Source organism: Sycon ciliatum, chromosome 3, assembly GCF_964019385.1.
Source record: "Sycon ciliatum chromosome 3, ocSycCili1.1, whole genome shotgun sequence".
In the NCBI taxonomy this organism is placed as follows: domain Eukaryota; kingdom Metazoa; phylum Porifera; class Calcarea; order Leucosolenida; family Sycettidae; genus Sycon; species Sycon ciliatum.
The window spans coordinates 13,512,574-13,535,008 of record NC_088645.1 but is presented as its reverse complement, the minus strand read 5'-3'; the positions used below and the strand labels follow the sequence as shown (position 1 = coordinate 13,535,008).

General features: G+C 45.4%; 1 protein-coding gene across 1 annotated transcript; it reads left to right on the top strand.

Annotated features, from left to right (window-relative positions):
- The first annotated feature begins 537 nt into the window (after positions 1–537).
- LOC135812872 (uncharacterized) lies at positions 538–20,950 on the top strand. Its single transcript, XM_065326090.1, has 12 exons — positions 538–625; positions 2,298–2,363; positions 4,666–4,701; positions 5,565–5,588; positions 5,767–5,934; positions 6,449–6,472; positions 15,303–15,464; positions 16,153–16,182; positions 17,058–17,081; positions 18,080–18,244; positions 20,544–20,665; positions 20,918–20,950. Exons 2-12 carry the CDS (start codon positions 2,306–2,308, stop codon positions 20,948–20,950), a joined length of 846 nt encoding a protein of 281 aa, XP_065182162.1. The 5' UTR covers positions 538–625; positions 2,298–2,305.
- The last annotated feature ends 1,485 nt before the right edge of the window (positions 20,951–22,435 follow it).

The window sequence follows — 22,435 nt, the reverse complement described above, 5'->3', positions numbered from 1 at the left end:
AACTTCAAATACAAATTAAAATTCAGCTTTTACCTATTGTACATGCCGTAACAGCGAAGTTGACTGGTTTGAATTCCCGCCTCTATATGACCATATCGAAAAACCACTTGGGAACCGACGCATCATGTCATGGATTGGGGTTGGGAATGGGGGGGGGGGGGGGGGGGGGTGCGACAATGGTACGCTCCGGGAAATGTCATGGTTATGTGTGAAATATGAAAGGTTATAACCTGTAGAATGCGCCTGGTACTATTATCGTATACTGATAGAGTAATAGAGTACTTCGCCCGTAAAAGAGGCTTTTACTACTAAAAAGACAAAAAAATAGAGTACTTCACCGTATCTGGGGTATCGAAGGTGGTGTTGGTGTGTGTGTGCGGGGGGGGGGGGGGTGAAATGCTTTTCGAAATTACGCGCGCGAGATGGGCAGTACTGTATTGTGGTATACAAATTGTGCCAAAAACAACAGGTTCGACGGGCGTACAACTTTCGGTTTGGACACGCTTATCTAGTCAACATTGCAGGAATGATCAACAAGTAGTCTGGAGAAAGAGTGACTCGAAGACACAGCTGCTTTCTTCCCTCGTTGTCCACACGTCTTTGCAAGGAAAGCGCTTGGAACAAGGCAAGTTCTAATTTTTCTATTTTTCTCGATATTATAATGTAGTTGTTGTTGTTTCCTCGCGGATCTGAGGCTATTACGTACGGACTATCTTCTATTAGAACGATTACCAGTATGTATGTTGTGAGCATGTATAGTGATCATGAATGTGGAGAGGAGTGAAGTAGAATTTGTATGTAGCCACATACTTGAAAGGTGTAGGTCGATTCAAACATGCTTAGATATCTCACCTTATATTTGTGTGGACAAGTCGCTTCATTAGTATATAAATCAATGATCATTTTCACTGTTAGGAGATCCCCCCGATAAGCTATGCCTTTGGGAAATCCTTTAAATAATATAACTACACGTGTAGTTTGTCCAAACGTAACGTATGTGGAGAGAGATATCTCCATATCCAAAAATATGGGATTCATACATGTACGACCGCCATTGACTTTGGCACTTTGTAACTCTGATTGAAATACTAGTTGCTGTAAAGTGAGCGACGAGAGTGATGGCGATCAGCAGTCAGATCAAGCGGTTCTAATTTGTTCTGTGTGTTTACGCTTCAACGACGTAAATGTATATACGCTCTATTAGTTATGAAGTGTTTTCATTGACAGAACTAAATATCTTGACCACAGTAACGCATTAGAAAGTATCTTAGTTCTGGGAAAAATATATCGTATAATACCGGTAAAAAATATAAAAAGATCTGCTTTTAGTCAGCTAGATGTGTTTTATTATTATAATTTTTTTGAGAGATTCCCCAAAGGCCGAAGCCTAAATCAAGGGGGTCTCCGAAAAGAAATATACGTGTACAATACGTGTACAATATGGTGCAATTTTTAAAGGAAGAAAATATTAAGATAAAAAGATTAATGGGAAAACCTCGAGGATGGAATCTATACCTGTGGAAATGGGACTTAATGTGCCGGCTAAATACACCACGGGTTTTAGATATCCTAACCTCGGTAGGCAGGGAGTTCCACGTGGTGATGATGGAATGTAGTAGAGTAGAGCGGAAACAAGGACCAGTGTGAGTGGGCAGGAGGTCAAGGTGAGGACGTCGTGCACTCTTGGATAGAATGTTGAAATTATTGAGGGTTTTCCGCCTTTCCACTTTCCGGGTATTGGCGGGTGAAATGTTGAACAGTTTGAGGCAATGTATGTGCCACCGCCACGCAAGACGCATGGCATGAACTTCGCGCGCACATGACCAGACAAAGGCGTCGCTTTGCCATATATCTGTCCTCCTCTTTATCACCAGTCTGATCAGTAAACAATTCTTATTTTCATGATTCGTTAGTACTGTACATGGCATTCGTGCTAGCGTCCTTTTGTTTATGTTCCTGGAGTGCCATACTCTCAGTACAAGATAGTATTGTCCATGCAGATCACCGGTGACACCGCACTTTTTAAAGAGCAGTAGTTAGCGTAACTCTTACTTCATTGGCCCTTTTCTTTGCTACAAATGTGTCTTTGGCTCTCTATCCGAGTCCATTCTAATTGGAAAGTGCGGATAATTTAAGCTGTATTGAGGGTACGTCATTAAGGTATGAATCCATGCTTCTTGTATCATTAAAAAGTCCTGTAGCTAAATGTTGAAGATGCTTTCTTTTGATTGCCTGAAAATTATCTCCATGCACTATCGAAGGAGGACCTGTATTTTGTGTGTTCTTTAAACTTTCAGAACAAAGTATGGCTGCTGAGCACCTACGATTTCTTCTAGCGTTGTTCATCTGCGCCTTATCCGGAGGTACGTTCCGTTGTGATGCCAGGTGCTGCTTTGTACTGGTTGATCTTCATGAAGTGTTTTCTCTCACTTGAAGGTAGTTGGTACACTTCATAGCTATGATTAACGCAAACTGTTATGAAAAAGAATTTCCCAAATCGACCCGATATTTTTCGCCAAATTGGCTTTTCGATCGGCTTAGACAATGTTAACAAGCCCTGCTAGCATGGGACATCCACCACCAAACCTGCCCACCACACCTGCAACAACCTCATCTTGCAACACAACGTCAACACCAACCATGCACACTTCGACAGACCAGAACCTACCCGGTACTCCATCAGATACGCACACACAAACATGCACCGAGATTTCTCTATCAACAGTGCCCTCACCCTCTACAATTCACTGCCTATCGACATCACAACCCAACCTCGTAGAAATTCTTTTCGAAACAAGGCATCCAGTCTTCTTTTGAGTTCCTGATCCACGCTTCCCCCTAGTTTCTGATACCTCAAACGTGTAATAAACTATCTCGATCACCCCTGCTATTGCCCCCACTTGTTTTCCATGATTCATTGCTTCTTGCCTCCCCGGGTAATTTCCATCTAGCTGTTTCTGGCTAGTATCAGTTTTATCACACTTATCAATAATCCTTATTGACGTCACGCCATCGTGGAATAAAAGAATAATATTGTCCAATTTCGGCCATATTATAAGTCCGAAAGACCGAATTCGGCTCAAAGGTGTACTTGAGGTCACCACTTGCTTGCAGGATACAATTTACACACGTACATGTACATTGTACACTTACATTTACTTTGTACATGTACGCTATTGACCAATTTTCTGCGTATTCGGTCCGAAATTGGTAAATTTCGGCGAGTTCTTAACCGCCATTGATTTAGGCGTCTTTTCCTGAACACCGATTTCCAAAATGTCTAAACTAGGTTAAAGTCGCAGTCACCTTTCGCAGTAAATTGGTCGCAGAAATTATGTTTCCATGCTGTAGAGACACGAAACACATCGAATTTCGGCGAATTCAGTGCGAATTCATTGCGAAAATCGCATATTTGGCGAAAAGGTCGATGGGTTCTTAAAAACTTTGTTTTCGGCGAATTTTTCGGCCGGCCGATTTGGAAAAAGGAAATTATGAACAATTCAACATCAACGTTTCGAATATCATGACCTACATGTACATGTACAGTATGTTTGTTGTTGTTTTCTTTATTTGAATTCGCTAAAACCAAACGGAGAGAACTGTCCAGTGACAAGGGAGCGAATGATGAGCGTCATAATCACTCAGTCATCAAAACATCTCAGGGCAAAATGAGACAGACAATATTAAAGGAGGGTTTGCACAACAATTGTACATAAAGGGGAGTACGAGAACAAAGGCGCGGCAGAAGTCGAAGTAAGAAAGCAATCAACGCCAGAGATGTTTTTATCCACTAAAAACAGAGAGAGAGATCCGAGAGAGAGAGAGAGAGAGAGAGAGAGAGAAAAAGAGAGAAAGAGTATCAGGTGAGCTTCGCCCTGTGTCGCTGACAGGTGCAATTATTTCGGCCAAAAAAGAACATTCTCCGTTCACTTCATCATCACCACCTTCGCCCTCTGCCGCTCTGCGGTCGAGCGCCATCAGAGCGCAATGGAAGGTAACGCAGCATTTCCAATGGCCGAGTGCTGCTGCTTACTTTGTTGTAAAAAAAAGAATGCAAAGACGCAAATCCACAGAATCAAGTCGACACTTCCTATTATCAATGAAGCGCTTCCTTTTCTTTTCTACTTCAAGTAATTGGACATAGTTAAATGCCTTTCCAAATTTACAACATTCTCTGTTCTTTCCTGGAGTGAAGGAAAAGAAAACGTGTCATCGATAAAAAGACGTGTCTACTTGATTTCGATGAAAGTAAAGTGAGCACACTCACCACGAGAACAATGGGACAATATTTTAAGGATTTGAATGTCGTGTTCATGTGATTATCCTCAGAAATATCGTTTACATTGTTCTCGTGGTATGAGTGCGCTCAGTTTACTTTCATCGATAATAGGTTTCTTGTCTCCACGCCGAACTTTTAACTGTCAACTTGATTGTGTGGAATTGAGGCGTCACAAGCGAAGTTGTAGATCGCGGAACTCTTTTGATCGCCTCCAAACTACCCTAAAAATGACAATTATCTGCCAGTTGACCAACATTGGCAACACTTTCTTCTTGTAACGTGACACGAGAGATGACACTAGGAACATATAGTAACAGAACACCCAATACGATCTTTAATGAACGTATCATGGAGATTTACTTCTTTGTTTTTTTGTTGTTGTGCAGACGCTGCCAATGTCGGCTCGGTGAAATATGGTGCCCGTAAGTTCAATGCACGTACTGCCAAAATAGTGTGACAAGTAGAACTACCAGTATCTATTGTAGCAAGAGTCCATAACCCAAGAGTATGCAACTGTGATCTCTTTTCTATGGGCCAACCGCGCGGCGCGCTGCCTTCATTACATCATTCAGCTGCAGTCCGCGCACTGCGGAAAATCAAACACCGCACTTTCCCTCTAGTTTGAAATGAACTTTCGTACGGAACTGGAGTTCACGCGCCAGAATTCAGAGATTGTGTAGGTACTGGAACGAATCGAGCAAAAACGGATGGGCTCGTGCGAGAAATTGAGAGTTTGAATGCATGCTTTCAGAGCGTGATGAAGGCAAGTTACGTAATGAAGGTAGCGCCCCACACATGCACCCATAATCACAATTGCATACTCTTGGGTTATGGACTCTTGATTGTAGGGTTAACATCTCCCTAGCTCTACAGTCTCTCATTTCTTGGTGCTAACCGCTTTAGTTCACTACCCGCTATCATTAGCCCTTTCCCAAAGATGCCAACAAATTCGCAACTTCTGTTTTTCGCAACCGTGCCAAAACCAGTGAAAGTTGCTGAAATCGCATCCTTATTTTCAGAAAAAGCTCAGAAGTTGCCAATATCGCAACTCAAAATGAGCGAGTTCTTTGTGCATAATGATGCCAAAACAAACAAAAATGGACTTACTGGACTTCCACTCACTGGTCAATTTTAGACATCTGAAGATATTATCATGTTATGAGGATTCAGACTAGAATCGGATGTAAACTGTATATGGTTGCCATGGCGTTGACCTTCAACTGCTTCAAGCATTGAAATTGATGTCCTTGCATACAATTATTCTTTCTTTCTTATTTTCACACAGTACCGGGTGGCGGAGAGTACGTGGGTAAGTTGAATCGGAATTCTTTTGTTGTTTGATGGCTATGTTGTTATTATTGCTTTATATGAAAACATTACACTTCCGCAGCCCTTTCGACCGTGACATTACTCTTCTTGCGCTTTTATGTCGACTAGATATTTACATGTGTCATGTGTAACTTTGGATTGCTTTCTTGGATTTCTAGTCTCGTGCCCAGTGTATCAGTTTGATCATGGATTTTTCCCAGCAACACACGCAGAGTTATCTGCACAACCAGTGTGTAGCCTCGGATACAGTGCTGTTCCGAACAAGGAAGCACAATGTGCCAATGAATTCAATGGCTGGAACATCCCACAGGGACTAATTTGCCAACGTAAGAAGTAGCCTTAATTCTCAGCGGACATGTAGCGCTGTTAGCTTGCCTAGTTCTCCACTTTGAAAATTCCAAACCCACAGTCCGTGGTCTTCATTGTGTCCTGCTAGTTCTTAGCCTACCAAGCCTTTTCTGAAATCGAAGAAGACGTTGCACCTGTGTTTGTCTGGTTCTGGCAGATCCATGGAATGTTTGACATCAGTCTGTATTCTACGCATGAGTATCAAACGTTTATCTAGCTGTACTGATGTTCTAGCCTCACCATGGCAGTTTTTAAATGTGTGACATAGCAACAAGCTAAAAGATGGATGGATTGTTATCCATGACCAAAGTGAGCGTTACCTACTTAATGTTACTCCATATTACTCCATATTACTCCAAAAGATTCGCGGAGATAACGCTTCCAAGCAAAGTGATGACCGATTAGTGATTGACATAGTTATTTGCAGCAGCAGACGAGGATATGGCTTGTAATAGGACAATTCTTCCGGTTTTTCTTTCTCTTTTCTCGCAGTTGGTCCTGGAACAGAAGACACCGGTGAGTAAACCAGCATAATTATACTGTGTATGATTCTGTTTTTGCGGGGTGGCGACTTCGGTGGTGGGTTGTGCTGCGGCCTTTGGCGGATAATGCTCGAAATATTTTCAGATTCTGCTCGAAGAGGAATGAAATTGGCAGAACCGTACACCACTTATGGCAGACACTTTTTTTGAAGTCTGCTCAATTGCTTAATCCACATACCAAACTAAAATTGTATAAAATGTTTGAAACATTAAAATTGTGGGCACAAGTTATGCGATCGAATCCACCAACTAAACTGACTTTCATGCCGTGGAATATCTCAGTACTCCTTCTCAGTTTTCTGCTAGATTGTGCACGTCTGACTGTTCAAAATATGGTTTAGTTGGTGGACTCGATCGCAGAACTTCTGCCCACAATTTCCATGTTACAATAATTATTGTTCCTTGGCTAACCATCTGAGTATATAAAATTTAACATTCTAGAGTTTTTGAAATGTCAGTTACAATATCCAGTATCACGCACTACTATCACAATCTCTGACAAGCTTTTGACAGCGAGACAGCCGTTAGAAGTAAAATTCACCCAGTACGCCGTCGTTGTTTAGCATTATTGGTGTGAGTACTACACGGAGGAGTAGAGTTTTGTTGTATCATCAAAGGTAGTAAAAAATAACGTACTAAATTCTGCTTATCTTTGATGGGCAGTATGTGCTAGGCCTGGGCGGATAATGCTAGTTATTTTGCGGGATAATGCTAATGGGAATGCCAGAAAAACTGTCATAATGCTGCTGTTCCTCTGTAACGCCAGCAATTCACCAGTAGTAAGTATTAGCCCTTGGCGGATTATGTCGGCATAATATTTGGCATAATCTTGGGATTTCGTCCAAAAATTATGCTCCTGCATAATATACGGATTACAACGTGTAAGGTCGGCATAGTCTTTCGGTTTAGACAATAATTATGCTTAGGGGCATAATACAGCTTTGTCAGAAAGCCTGAAGATGTTTTTTTAAGGTGGCTGGGGCGGTACAACTTTTTCGGGGTCATTCTGATCACATTTTGACTGCATTTTTGAGATTATCGGCAAGGTGGAGATGAATTTTTTTATTAAAGGTCCGTGAAAAAATTACCTTTCATAAAACCTTTTTAAATTTTGACAAAAGTAAAAACGAGAGAGCTTGAAAGCTCAGGGCCCTACGCTATGCTTTTTTGCCTTGATGACCTAGACAAAAAAAAAAGCATAGGGCTGTTATAAATTCTTTAAAAAAATCCTTTTTTTAAGACATAACCTGGGATTCGAACCCGCACTATCGCGCGCCCTGCATGCATCCCCCGATACACTTCGCATACATACTAATTCTTCCAACTTGTTTCACATTGTGATCTTGTATTTGAAAGCCCTATTTGAATACAGTATGCATTGTGGCCAGCCGTCTTTGATGGTACGGTAGGGGATAGGTACGGGACAGGTACGATCGAGGGTAATACGACACCGTCTCCCGTACCGCACCGTACCATCAAACACAGCTGGCCACATAAAGCTGCCCGCAATATTCAAATAGGGCTTTCAAACGCAAGATAATAACGTGAAGCTACTTGGAAGAATGAGTATGAATGCGAAGTGTATGGGAGAATGCATGTAGGGTGATAGTGCGGGTTCGAATCCCAGGACATGCCTGAAAAAAAGGAGAATTGAAAAATTTATAACATCCTATGCTTTTTTGCCGTCAGATACGGATAGCGCCAGGCGTGACACAAACACACAAACACACAAACACTAAATTAAAGCTGTGTGGACCCTGGCTAGCGCCAGACGTTACTGAAGTAACGTCTTCTGCATAGCTACGGGAATAAAACTATAGGAAGCTAGAGAAGGCTATTCTCCAGAGATTCACCAGAAAACATTTTCAAATTTCATCTCTGCCTTGCCGATAAACTCAAAAATGCAGTCAAAAATTTCCCCAAAATGTTGTACCGCCCCAGGCCCCCAGCCCTGTAACCCCAGTTACGACTCGCTATCGTAAGCCCTTGGAGGATTATGCCGGCATAATATTTGGCATAATCTTGGGATTTCGTCAAAACATTATGCTCCGGCATAATATACGGATTCCAACGTGTACGGTAGGCCTTGGCGGATAATGCCGGCAGAAAAATTGGCAGAATTCGGTACTTTTTCTGGTACGTTTCATGCATGTTTGGTATGTGGATAAAGAAATGGAGCAGAATTCGAGGAATTGCCCGCCATAAGGTTTGTATGGTTCTGCCAATTTCGGTGCAAAAAAAGCAGAATCTGCCACCTTTTCGAGCATTATCCGCCAAGGCCTAGTGTACGGTCGGCATAATCTTTCGGTTTAGACAAAAATTATGCTTAGGGCATGGCCGTGTGTGTATGCGTGGCTTCTCAATCCTCTATGTACAGCGTGCACATAGTGGAACCGAGCATAATTCAGCATAATTCAGCATATTTGTTGTCATAATTGTGGCATAATCAAAAGCATAATTTAACGATTGGCCGAGCATAGTCCGCCAATGGCTAGTAAGTATGGAAAAATGGCTTAGTTTGGGCAGCATGGGGCACGTTTCGTAGTTCTACGTAGACGGCATGGAAAATGCTAGAAAATCATAATCATAATGCTAATTTTATGCTGCTATTGCTCCATAATGCCAGCAAAAACTGATATAGTATGCATGGAAAATGGCTTAGTTTGGACAATCCTATGCAGGTTGTGCAGTTCTATGTACAAGGCATGTTACAGTCCATTTTTTTGTAATGGCCAAAACTTCCATATTTGAGTATAATGCAACTTTTGTGGAAATGTAGTGTTATACTGCTAGCATAATGCTCGTTGCAAGTCGCGCACTATAATGCTAAGGGTTACCAAAATCGCCTCCGGGGATCAGTTCCGGAGGTGGCTCTGGAGAACACGGATGTTTGAATCGATATTTCGGGGCAGAGCGACAGGTTGTGATACGTTACTATTTATTCGTGAAGACTTGGGAACAGAAACAAAACATGTCATGAGAAAGAACAACAGGAAAAAGAAGCACACTCAACTAATCTGTGTGTGTGCGTGCATGCAGTACAACTATGACGTAATGAATATAGATACACATCACGCCCCTTCGAGATGTTGCGAAACCTGTGACAGCAACATCTATCATAAATAAAACAAAATGAAGAATGAAAACAACAAAGCAGAGACAGCAGAAATTGACATTAGTGATCAAGAGTGTCAATCATAGGACTGTCCATGATGCGAACCAATGTTTAAACGCTGGGGTGGCTTGCGCTGACGTGCGCTGCGGCGGGACGGCGGCGGCGGGGAAGAGGCGTCAGCAGCAGCCGGTTGGACAACAAGCGGTGCAGGCACAAGTGGGCGATACGGACGCAGGAATCTGCGGTTCCGCCAATAAATGCGACCACTCGGCAACTTCACTAGGTAGTCCCGATGATTACCGACAGCAACAATGATCCCACGAATAGACCACTGCTTGGTGCGCGGATGCTGAACATCCACGTGGGTGCCGAGGCGGAGCTGCGGCAACGAGCGACGAGTTGACGACTTGTCTGTGACGGCATCGTCGGATGGCATGGCAGTCTCATCACGTGTCGTCGCTTTGGAGAGCCAGGATGAATCAAACTCCTTCCAATGTGCAATGACGAATGACTGGAGAGAGCGGCCATATAGGAGCTCAGCGGGGCTCTGACCAGAGGAGCCAGGTGTGTTTCGCCATTCCAGTAGCCCTCGGCGGAAGTCATCTGTGTCAAGATTGCCATTCACGGTTGTCTTGGTGATAAGACGCTTCATGGCTTTGACAGCAGCTTCGGCGTGCCCATTACTCTGCGGGTAGTGGGGAGAGGACATGACATGGTTTACCTGCCAGCGCTTACAAAACTCAGCAAACTTATGCGAGGAGAACTGGGGACCACCATCTGTACACAGCACAGCAGGAACACCAACATCAGAGAACCAGCGACGGAATGCGAGTATCACGTCATGCGATGAGGTGGTGCGGCCAGTACGCGCGACACAGGGCCAACCGGTCAAACGATCTGCATACACAAGAAAGTCGTGACCTTGACAAGTGAACAAATCGGCAGATGCACATTCAAACGGGAGTGTTGGGGTTCGGTCGTTCAGCAGGGGCTCAGCTGGCTGGGACGACTGGTGTTCGCGGCAAGCAGGACAAGAACGAACGAGTGTATCAATGTCCTTGGTGATACCGGACCAGTATACAAGCTGACGCGCACGAGACTTAGTACGCACTAGGCCTTGGTGTGAAGCGTGGAGGTTGTGCAATACCTGAGCACGCAATGATTCAGGAACAACAATGCGGTTGCCCTTCAACACAATGCCATGGTCGACGGAGAGATGCTCACGTCCATTCCAGTACGCACGTAACGGAGCAGGCAACTTCTGCTGGCGATCAGGGAATCCAGTCAAGATACACTCAATCAATGACTGGTACGTGGCATCTGCAGCTGCAGCTTCCCGCAGCTCTGCAACCTTGAGATTCGCATTCGGCTCAGTGTCCGAGTGCACCATGCAGATCTGAATGCTGCGGCAATGAAGCGACGGGGCTTCACCAAGCTCATCAGTGGTGGAAGGAATGCCAACAGGATTCCGGGACAGCGCATCGGCGAAGGCATTTTCAGAACCTTTTCGCCAAGATGCCTGCAGCTGATAGGCTTGGAGCTTGAGGCGTAATCGTAGAAGACGCGGGTTCTCGATCTGATCCAACGAATATGAGTTGATGATCGGAATCAGGGGCTTGTGGTCGGTGACGACTTCAAATGGCGCACCAGACAGGTAGATGCGGCATTTGCGCACGGCCCATACTACAGCGAGCATTTCCAACTCGATGACAGCATAACGTGTTTCAGCATCAGACAGGTAGCGGGATCCACACTGAATAATACGCCACTGATCATTCTGCTTTTGCCAAAGCACGAATCCGAGACCTCTTAGAGCGGATGCATCGGTTTCAAGCCGGAGGTCTTGACCAACTTGATAGAAAGCGAGAACCGGAGGAGACAAGAGAGCTTCCTGCGTCCGTTCAAACGCTGCAGTGTGGCTAGCGTCCCACATGAACTCACGGGAGGTCTTGAGCAGGCCACGCAGAGGATTGGTCAACTCGGCTAGATGTGGAGTGAACTCGCCACATTGGTTCACTAGACCGAGGAACGAACGGAGATCGGTTCTGTTGGCGGGTACTGGAAACTGGCGAATACCGGACGTCTTATCATCGTCGACGACCCAGCCATCAGGCGTGACGTTGTAGCCGCAGAAATGGATACGTTGCGTACCGAACACAAACTTGGCGGGGCTGAACGTGATACCATGCTCCCTGGCGCAGAGCAGAATCTCGCGCACGTGGCTGACATGCGACAGAAAGTCGTCGTCGTACGCTAGGCAATCATCGACTACCTTGCCGAGACGCGGGATGGCAGAGAACGCAGCATCAGTGCGCCGGTTGAACTCATCCCCAGCAGATATTAGACCCTGCGGGTTCCGTAGATAACGATATCTGCCGTACGGGGTGATAAACGTGGTGAATTCCTGAGCAGTGTCACTGAGAGGAATCTGCCAGTAGCCGTGCCTTGCATCGAGCTTCGTAAAGAACTTAGCAGAGCCAACTCCAGAGACAACGTCACGTGCCGTATGTACGGGATGCGCGGGACGACGGACTTGGTCGTTCAGCCGCTTGAAGTCAACTGTGAGGCGCTTCTCAGTGCTGCCCTTCTTGTCTACTATGACAATCGGATGGCACCATTCACTGGGCTCCGTCACTGGTTCAATAATCCCGTCGCTGACCATGCCGTCGAGCTGAGTCTTGATCTGGTCACGGAATGCATACGGTATTGGTCGAGCAGTGTGCACACAGGAAGGCTTAGAATCATGCTGTAGCTCAATTTCCATTGGCGGACCTTCCATTGGCTTCAGACCGGAATCCGAGAAAACGTCAGCGAACTCTTGCAGGAGCTGCTCACGTGTTCGCGCTAACTCAGCATCACTAGGATGAGCGCATGACGAAACAGCTGCACAGATCTTGGGTGAAGATGCACCCTCGTGTTCAGCGGTGAATTGGACTGGCCAATCAGGTGGGAGAAACTTCAGCGCACGCAATGAGGTATGAGAGAGCAGGGCATCGTGTAGACCCTTGTACACATGGATGACGGTTTCATGCTGCGTCTCACCGACTCGTAGAGTCGCACGTATCTTGCCCAGGTTGCGTAGCGGCTCACCGGTCACAGCCTGCACACAGTCGTGGTCGTCATCTAAGTTCTCGACGAACCCACCGATCTGCGTGAGGTGCTCCTCACCAATGGCATCAACGTCGCTGCCTGTGTCTGGTGTCCAGGACAGTTGGGATGGCTGATCCTCTGTTTGCAGCATGGTCGAAACAGGTACTGTGCGACGGTCCACGCGAGACGCACGCTGTAGCTTCAGCTGTCCAAGCTTGGCAGCAGAGCTAGTCTTCGGCTGTTTCTGGCTCTTGCACATTCGCTGAAAATGCCCAATGCCATGACAGGAGTTGCACTTCTTGCCCTTGGCAGGACATACAGATTTCGTGTGGTCAGAACGACCACAATTTGGACAAGTGGACTTGGTCGCACTTGACTTAGAGTCAGCTGGCTTGTGACGTTTCTGCTGCTTGTACGCCGACTGCTTGGCAGCACTTGCCTGGAGGCCAGGACTGGGCATGTGTGCCTTGGTGTGGTATGCTGCTTCCTCCGTCCGACAGAGGGTGACAGCCTGGTCAAGCGTGAGACCATGAGTTGCGAGCAACTTGTGTCGCGTCTCATCGTTCCGCACACCAATGACGACGCGGTCGCGCAGAGATTCCTCCTTGAGGGTACGGCCGAGGCCTTTGCACTGCGCACAGCAGCGAGCATCACACGTTCCACATAGGCTGTGTGACAAGAAGTCGCATGCACTTTGTAGTTCACACAGGGCTGTGTAAAACGCATCAAATGATTCTCCAGCTTGCTGGACACGCTGGTAAAACTCTATGCGGTCCAACAGTGGGTTACGTTGCCGTCTGATATACACCTGAATGCGCTCCAGCATCAGGTCAACGTCAGCTGAAGCTGGTATGCAAATAATATCCTCTCGGATAAAACGTCGCAGCTCCTCATCGAAACACTGACGGAGTGTTGCCACTCTGGCCTCACGAGCCTGGCTGGCCAAATGCTGGCAAACACTAAAATCTCTCCAGCTTTCAACGAAGGAGTGAAAATCAGCCAGCGTCGCAGACGACAATAAGTGTGGGCAGGACACACTGTTCACTGGCCGTGGTGCTGAGGTCTGCGAGGTGGACAGAGCTGGTGCTGAGGGCTGCGGAGTGAACTGAGGCTGCGATGGTGATAGCGACCTGCTCTGAACATTCTTGAACAGATCTTGCATCGCCTTATCACGAGCCTCAGCTGCACGCATCTGCTGCTCCATAAATTTCATCAGGACACCCATTTGAGATTCCTGCTGTCGCTCGGTCGCGGAGGACAGGTCAAATCCGGTATCGTCCTGTGATTGTTCCATTACGATTAGTCACTCGTCCACGAGTACGAACAAATACACTACTAAAATAATTCAACTGAGACAGAGTTTCGATCGCGGAAACTACTACTTCATACGGAAAAAAACAACTGGGCCCGTGCAAACACTACAAGGTGCGGACACAAGGCACGGACACAGGAAAGAACAAGTTCACTGCGCCATGATACGTTACTATTTATTCGTGAAGACTTGGGAACAGAAACAAAACATGTCATGAGAAAGAACAACAGGAAAAAGAAGCACACTCAACTAATCTGTGTGTGTGCGTGCATGCAGTACAACTATGACGTAATGAATATAGATACACATCAGGTTGTTTTTCCTTTTTACCTTTAGATGTGTGTTTCATTCCCTTTGGTACAGTTATTTGTAGCAACTGGGGATGGGTCAGAATGATCACTGTTGTGCCGTGCGTTGCTCGACAAGGAGAGTGAAAGGAAAGAAGATCAAATTTCTTATCCCTCGTAAGCCGACAGTGCGAACCATTTGGCTCACAAGAATCAATAGAAAAGATCTGGTGCCATCCAAGGACACTTGCTTGTGCTACAAGCATTTCCACAACGAGGAGAAATCCAAGGACCAACCATATTCGGTATATTTCTCTCACAAGTCGTATCCTTTGTGTAGGAAAGCTCCAGAAAAGAGACCGTTGAGAAAATGTCCGAAGTCTAAGCCCAAAAAAGCCAATGCCAATGCCAAGAAACCAAGCAGCAGGTCGAAGTTATTGCAGTTGATGGCCAGGAACACCTTGTGTTTTTTTATCCTTCGTCTGGCTTGCCCAACAAAATGCACTGACTACAGCATCATCATCCGCTTCAGACAATGATATTGTCACAGCATGATCCATGCGACTATCCACACTATCGTTGCTACTACTACAAGTCCTACTCTATTCCTACACTACTACTAGAAGTCGGCAGCAACAAACAACTACCAATACACTAAAAGGAAGGAAACGCAAGTCATGTCACAAGCAAAACAAAACACACAAACACATCAATCCATGTGTCTCTTTGCCCCGAAAAATCGATTCCGAGCTCCGCGGTCTCCAGGGCCATCTCGGGTACGGATCTCCGGAGGCGACTTTGGCAACCTGTCTATGCTAGCATTATCCGCCCATGCCTAGTATGTGCCAAGGGCAATTGAGCTGTGTTGCTATAATTGGTGTTGGTGTTATCCTGCTAGCGAAAGAAATCAAATTTGCACACAAAGGAATTAGGTCTTCATATCCATTTCTTGTTCTTTTGGGACCAAGTACGTTTATATACATTGTTTTTGCTTTTCTAGCCACGTGCGCTTTGTACGAAGTCCAGAATGGCCATTTTCCGGCTACACGCTCAGGATCGTCTGCAGAGGTTATGTGTGATAGTGGATACAGTATTGTCACGTACGACAAGGCAACTTGCACCGATAATGGCTGGACCATCCCACAGGGACAAGCGTGCCAGAGTAAGTACTTTCACCATTAGCCTACTGGCATGAGGACATCCAGAAACTACCTCTCTCTGTTGTTGTGAACTTGTTTGTTGCGAACTTTTGCTGCTGTCATTAGGATTTAGGGTACGTTCTCAAATACTCACCGAAAAGATCAAGACTCCCGGGAAAGTTCGAGAAGTGTTCTTCTATCTTCTCTGAATTCGGCTATGGCCTGTACCAAGAGTACATAAACCAAAAAAGGGTTTATGTACTCTTGCTTATACGCATTACGCTTCTTAGGTGCAGATCGCTGGAAAACACTCCCTGCTTATCGTGTCCGTTCCCAAAGGGAACTCACGACGGCTGCTAACACCCGGTAAACCCTAGCGGCAGATGCAGCGCCTAACGGTGGGGGTGAGTGGATAAACCTCACAACCACTGGCACAAGATCAGGTACAGAAAACAACTAACCAGTCATGGGTATGTACATGAACGAAGTAGGAGAGATGCAGTTACTTTTGGCGTTTAACATAAAGTAAATTATAGAACAGGAATATAGAGCAGGAATCATAAAGAACTCTCTGGATGCAGCAAAGTAAAAATATTTCAAAAATCATACCCCTGGGGTCCGTTTGGACCCCAGACCGCGGAATGAAAACGGACCCCAGACCGCGGAATGAGGGTTTATTAATGGATCCTGGATATTTTTCTTCATCTGCAGGTATTAACAGCGCAGTGACACGTCATGTTGGTAAGTTTAATAATACCAAGATAGGTTTCTTCTGTTTCTCGTCATCCTGTCTGTCTGTCTGTCTCTTTTTGTCTCTGTCTGTCTGTTTGTTTTTCTGTCTGTCTCTCTCTCCCTCTCCATCTCTCTCTCTCTCTCTCTAATTATCTCTATCTCTCTATTTATCTCTCTCTCTCTATCTCTCTCTCTCGCTCTCTCTCTTTCTCTCTCTCTCTCTCTCTCTCTCTCTCTCTCTCTCTCTCTCTCTCTCTCTCTCTCTCTCTCTCTCTCTCGCTCTCTCGCTCTCTCGCTCTCTCGCTCTCTCGCTCTCTCGCTCTCTCGCTCTCTATCTCTCTCTCTCTCTCTCTCTCTCTCTCTCTCTCTCTCTCTCTCTCTCTTTCATTAACGCCTCCTTCTATTTTCTGTTCCGTTCGTCTCATTTCCTCTATCTGCTTCTATCTGTGCCTCGAGGTCCTTTCTGCGTCTCTGTCTCTCTTTCCGTCTGTCCGTTTTCTTGCTATATCATACTCTTTCTTTAACTGAGGACTGCTTGTCCTAACATGATATGGTCAAATATTGCTGGTTTCTAAATGACTTAGATGTTATGAAGCTATCTTTTCTTAACAATACGCACTCCGACCTTGAACGGAAATCCCAGTTTTCTATTAGAAATTGGATATACCAGTGGTAGAAATTATCCGTTTGGGCGCGAGACTACAGGGCGTACTGCATTGGACCAAAGGAACAGTTCAATACTACCGGTACCCGTATTCATTACGGACTCTTAGTGGCATAATCCCGTGTTGATATAATTTTAATTGTTCAGTGAAAATCTTGTATCCACCTCCACTGCGTAACTGGTACTCTGCTCTGTCCTTCTGTCCTTCCTTTGTTCCCAGGTCCCGATGGTACCAGCACAGTGTGTAAGTAGGCGGGTGTTATACCCCTTATTGATTGTTACACACCTATTGATCGTACAGGGTAACATTAGTATACTGTACACTCCTACCAAGGTTTTTTATTTAACCAATGTCCATGCATGTATGTGTAGATTGGTTTCACATGTGTCGCATGATTCCACTTAACCACATGCAATTATTAGTTCCCTTGTTCCACGAGCAGGATTCGATCCCAGAACATCTGTCTTTCCGATACTGTACCCTGCCGATGTTGCTACCGCGGATTCCACACACTAGTGGCTCCTTCTTGTTACACTATTATGTCGGTAATGTACGTTCCTCTATCTCCATGGCAGTAGTATTTTATAAATTTTATAGTGGAGAAACAGGCAGATGCCTAATAACAATGGACCCACTGTGTAGGGTGGAGGAGGGGGGGGGGCGACATGGCTAATGGTAAATAGTGGCTGCGAAATAGAGCAGTTCCAGCACAGCTACAGAAACATGGCCGTAACGTATTATATCGGGGGAATTTGACCCCGTTGACAACACCAAGCAAGTTTGGCTAGTCTTCGTTTAAGGCAAACAGGAATGAAGAATATGTCAATGGTACCTGTTGGTGATATTTTAGCGCTGTACATCCAAGGCAATGTCCCTCAAAACGATTTTTACGTACGAACGAACTACGTTAAAAGGTAGTTCGTTTGTACGTTACAATGGAAAAAGAAAATTCTTGATCCATGTTGTTGTTGACTTCTATTTTACTTCACAGGCATGATTGCCTTTTCACCGGTTCTCACTGAAAAATGAACATCACGCGTCATTCTGACTTTTTACTTTACACTGCTTTGTTGGATGTGGGAAATTTGGGGAAGCGTTCTAACCAGTGTACGCCAGTAGCGTAAAAGTAAAGGTACGCTTGCATCGGAGGAGATGATTAGTTTGCAAACTATGATCGAATGAGCTGTGGCCATTAGAGAGCCCTAGGCAAGACCTGCTGTTGTTTTTCTTCACCTCTGCAGTTCAATGCCTGAAAATCAGACTCGAGAGTGCATATTTTCAAGCCGCATACAGTGGACATTACACAACAGCAGTGTGCACCGCTGGTACGGTAACTCTTCCCAACAAACTGGCCTACTGTGATCCGACAACTGGCTGGACATTGCCTGAAATGCCCATGTGCACCCGTAAGTTCGCTACCTCTTGTGGTGAATAAAGGATTATGATGAAAATATCTTGGACGTGCTGTTACCAGTCACAGGCCATGTCATAAATTCCTGCAGTCACAAATGCCCGTACTCTCCGCCAAGACCAGTCTCCAGAGACATTTATTCCCGTAGCTATGCAGAAGACGTTACTTCAGTAACGTCTGGCGCTAGCCAGGGTCCACACAGCTTTAATTTGGTGTTTGTTTGTTTGTGTGTTTGTTTGTTTGTGTAACGCCTGGCGCTATCCCGTATCTATCCTGTACTGTACCGTACCAGTGTACCGTACCAGCAAAGACAGCTGGCCACAATATTTTTGTTTGTTTGTGCCATCGACATGCATATGCATGCCTGGCGTTATCCCGTACCTGTCCCGTACCATCAAGAGTACGGTACCATCAAGAGAATGAGTATATATGCGAAGTGTATCGGGGGAATGCATTCAGTGCAGTAACATTTTGTGTGGATTTGTGTGCGAGGCCGAGATCCCACTAGCAGGCTGGCTGGGCCACTTGTCGACCAGCCCGGGAATCGCATGTAGGCCGATAGCATAATAATTATAACGTATAACGTATAACGTATATACAGTCATGTACATACACATATACAGTCATGTAGATGTATAGCAGGGAGTCATATTATGTAAACGACTCCCTGCTGTATGCGGAGATTTTCTGGAAAGAAATACGAAGTAGGGAGACGAGTAAAATTAATGCAATCAGAATAGATGTTAGTTTCCGTCAGTATAATAATAATAGAGATTTTAAGTTTCACGTAAAAGTCTTACGTCCGTGAACTTTTACGTCAAAAGTGAAAAAACTCACGTAAAATTTGACGTGTTTTACGTGAGTTGACTGTACCGCACGTAAGTTCATGACGTGAGTTTTTGGAAGTTTCGCTTGGTTATTCCGACCGAATTTGTGTGAGTTTCCGGAATTTTATCGAGTTTGTTGGAAGATTTGATATTTGTGCGAACTAAACCCGAATCCTGCCAGGCAAAATTTCACGTCACGTCGCACGTGTAACTTAACCTCTAAAAGTTACACGTAACGTGAGATTTGCACCACGTTTTGAAAAAGGGCAAACAACGTGTAACTTAACCTCTAATAGAAGAAGAAGAACGCCCGTGATCGGCAGAGTCAGCGCCGGTCCCAGGAAACGTCAGGACAGACATCCCGTCGACTCCAGAACGCCCTTGATCGGCAGAGTCAGCGCCGGTCCCATAGCTATGCAGAAGACGTTACTTCAGTATCTCATTGAAACGTTTTTGCAATACAATGATGTAGCTAATCAAAGGAAAAAGCATTTTCATCAGTTCTAACAACATGCACGATGTGCTAGGCAACAAAGCATAGCGCAGGGCCCTGAGCTTCCAAGCTCTCTCGTCACAAAATTGATCATGCATAAATTCAGATTTATGTAAAAGTGGGCAGGCTTCCAGTTTCATAAACAAGGTTCGGTCAGGTCCAGGCTTCAGTCAGCATGTCCCCATAGATCGGATTGTAGAGCATTGCTCAGGACAAGCAATGTCCCGGGTTCGTGTCCTAGTGGGTCTGGAATTTGTTTCAAATTTTCGGCCAGTTCACTTCCCCGACTGGTCCATTTAATAAACAAATTATGCAATACATACTGGAACGCATTTAGGTCTGTTTTTTATTACTCACAACTGCAACTAACATGTTCTGTGTGTTCTTGTGTTTGTGCGTGGAATGCGATCTGCGACTCAGCGATTTCTTGTAAGTTAGTGTCCTGTCTTGTCTATGGAAGTGCTTCTTAAGATTTTGTGGAACCTGTTGCTTGCTGATCATCAGACTATTTTACTTCAATAAATATTATCGTCTGTTTCGCCTCGGTTTTTATAATAGTACGTAAATCCGTCGGCTCTACATTTACTATTTTAAATAAAAGGGGGTTTGTCAACTGACAACCGCTCAATTCTTTTATTAATGATGTCGAAATATTATTGACGTTTCGGGCCAGTCACCCATCGTCAGAACAGTTTACAAGGGGCGAACCTTGCCTAATATAGAAAGAAAGCGAGAGCGTATGTACGTCCATGTACAAAACAAACGAAACACACAATCGCCGTACGTCCTGCCACGATCTTGCGTAGCACATCAGCACATTAGCCACTGTTCTCTGGTTCACTTTGTCCGTTTCAGCGTCTGTTTGTGTCTTTGCGTTTCTACGTGTGTGTGTGTATGTGTGTATGTGTGTATGTGCGTATGTGCGTATCTGAATGCATGTAATTGGGTATTTGTGTATGTTTATGTTTGCTTAGATACCACTTGCGCCATTTTGAACGGCGTGGCCGTCATGCCCATAAGTGTCACCTTCAAGGTTGCCAATGAAACCTGCTTGGAACGCGGCATGCGGTTGCCTGATAGGCTTGCGACCGCACAAGTAACATGTCTAGGTGAAGTAATGGAACACATCCCCACTGGCACCGCTTTTTTCACTTTTGAAAACCAAGGTTATATATACAGCGGTGGTAATTTTAGCCCTAATAAACAGGATTGGGTGCCAGCCGGTGATCACGTTGTCAAGGTTGTCGTTTGCGTTCGCTGAGCCACCGCTTTGATTAAACGCACATGGACATAATTATAACCTTTCCTGTGCTTTCTCTTCCCCCGTATTGCTATGCACCGTTTGTAGCCGTGTGAGCTAGGGTATCAATTCTTCCTGTAATTCTCAAGCACGCCAGTCGACAGTGTTGTTTGTCCCTGTTTCAAATGTGCAGCAGTTTTCAAGGGCTAAATTTCATACTTCGACGTAATCACAAGCAACCCGTGCCATCACATCGTCCATTTGTTGGCATTTCCACCCACCAATATTTTTTATTCTGTTTCTGTTGTTTTTTTTTGTTTACACTACGCGCGATGAATATCCGCAATATGTATAAAAGTGTCCTCAAGGACTTTTAATCCAGTGCTTTGGGCTCGTATTTAAGGAGGCTCCAACCCTTTGGGGGTGGTTTGTTTCTTCATAAACCGCCTCCTTTTTGTGGATGAGTGTGCTCTGTATCATCCCATGTTACTCCACAAAAAAATCAGGGGGGTGTTTCCGCGGAGATGAGGCTGTTTGAGGTGTATTACATAAGGGCAACTAGACTGCACCTCGCTCGCCAACGCATTCCAGAGTCAAGCGCCTTGGCGCGCCAGACAACCCTGTCGCGCATAGTGTAAGCAAAAACGGGCCTCATCCGCACGTGCCTCCTTCACAAGAAGGACGGTCTTTGACGCATTGGGGTAGCATCCATATTCTGGGCCGATTTCACTAAGTGTGGACCAATAAACGAATACATTTCTAACAGTATCAGCACCCGAATCATCGTCCGAATACCAGATCTGTGTTGTGTTTCGACATTGGGTGGATACATAATTAATGTGAGGCATTATCGCTATCGCATAGATTGCCTCTGCTAAAAGGTTCCCATGGAATGTTCCCTCGCGTGAAAGAATCTCGCCGCCACCTGTGACAAACAGGCGGGATGGACTTTTTACGTGTTTTTAAAGACTTGGCCTAGAGCAGGGCAAAAAATGGGGACGTTATGCAGTGCTGCTTCTCTGTTTTTAATGGGTTAAATGCATTGGATGCATCAACGAGTAATAATATGCCGTCCGTGCTGTCAAGATTGAACAGACTATCCATGGCATGCACTGAGGCCTCGCAAGCAGAGGGCACGCCAACGCAAAGTTGTCGTGGTTCAGTGGTGTCCCTAACGTCGCTCTTGATAATTTTCATGACCGCCCGACACATAATGCGCCTGGAAACCTCCCCAGCAGCTATAGGTCTCACCAAGAGTACATAACCCCCCAGAGTGTGCAACTCCACTATGGGTGCTGTCCCGACAGAATTTCAAGTTGACGTCATTTTGATGATGCAATGCGCACTGTACACGGATTATCAGACGAATCCGGAACCTGTGGTGGACCGAAGCCGATCGATCCTGTACAAATTATTGCAAAGAAAAACGTGTGATGCGTTGACACCCGTACACATTGTTGTAAATCACTGCTGCAAGGAGCATTGCGTCATAAATAATGACGTCAACTTGAAATTCTGTCGGGACAACAGGGTATGTGGGAGTTGCACACTCTGGGGGGTTATGTACTCTTGGTCTCACTCCGGGGGTTTGTCAAAAGGGACTAGGCGAGCAGCTGTCAGAGCCTT

Excerpts from the sequence above, each read along its gene's own strand:
- LOC135812872 (XM_065326090.1), top strand. The coding sequence starts at position 2,306 with ATGGCTGCTGAGCACCTACGATTTCTTCTAGCGTTGTTCATCTGCGCC. Across the intron at positions 5,935-6,448 it reads ACAGGGACTAATTTGCCAAC|TTGGTCCTGGAACAGAAGAC; the intron begins GTAAGAAGTAGC and ends CTTTTCTCGCAG. Across the intron at positions 6,473-15,302 it reads TCCTGGAACAGAAGACACCG|CCACGTGCGCTTTGTACGAA; the intron begins GTGAGTAAACCA and ends TTGCTTTTCTAG.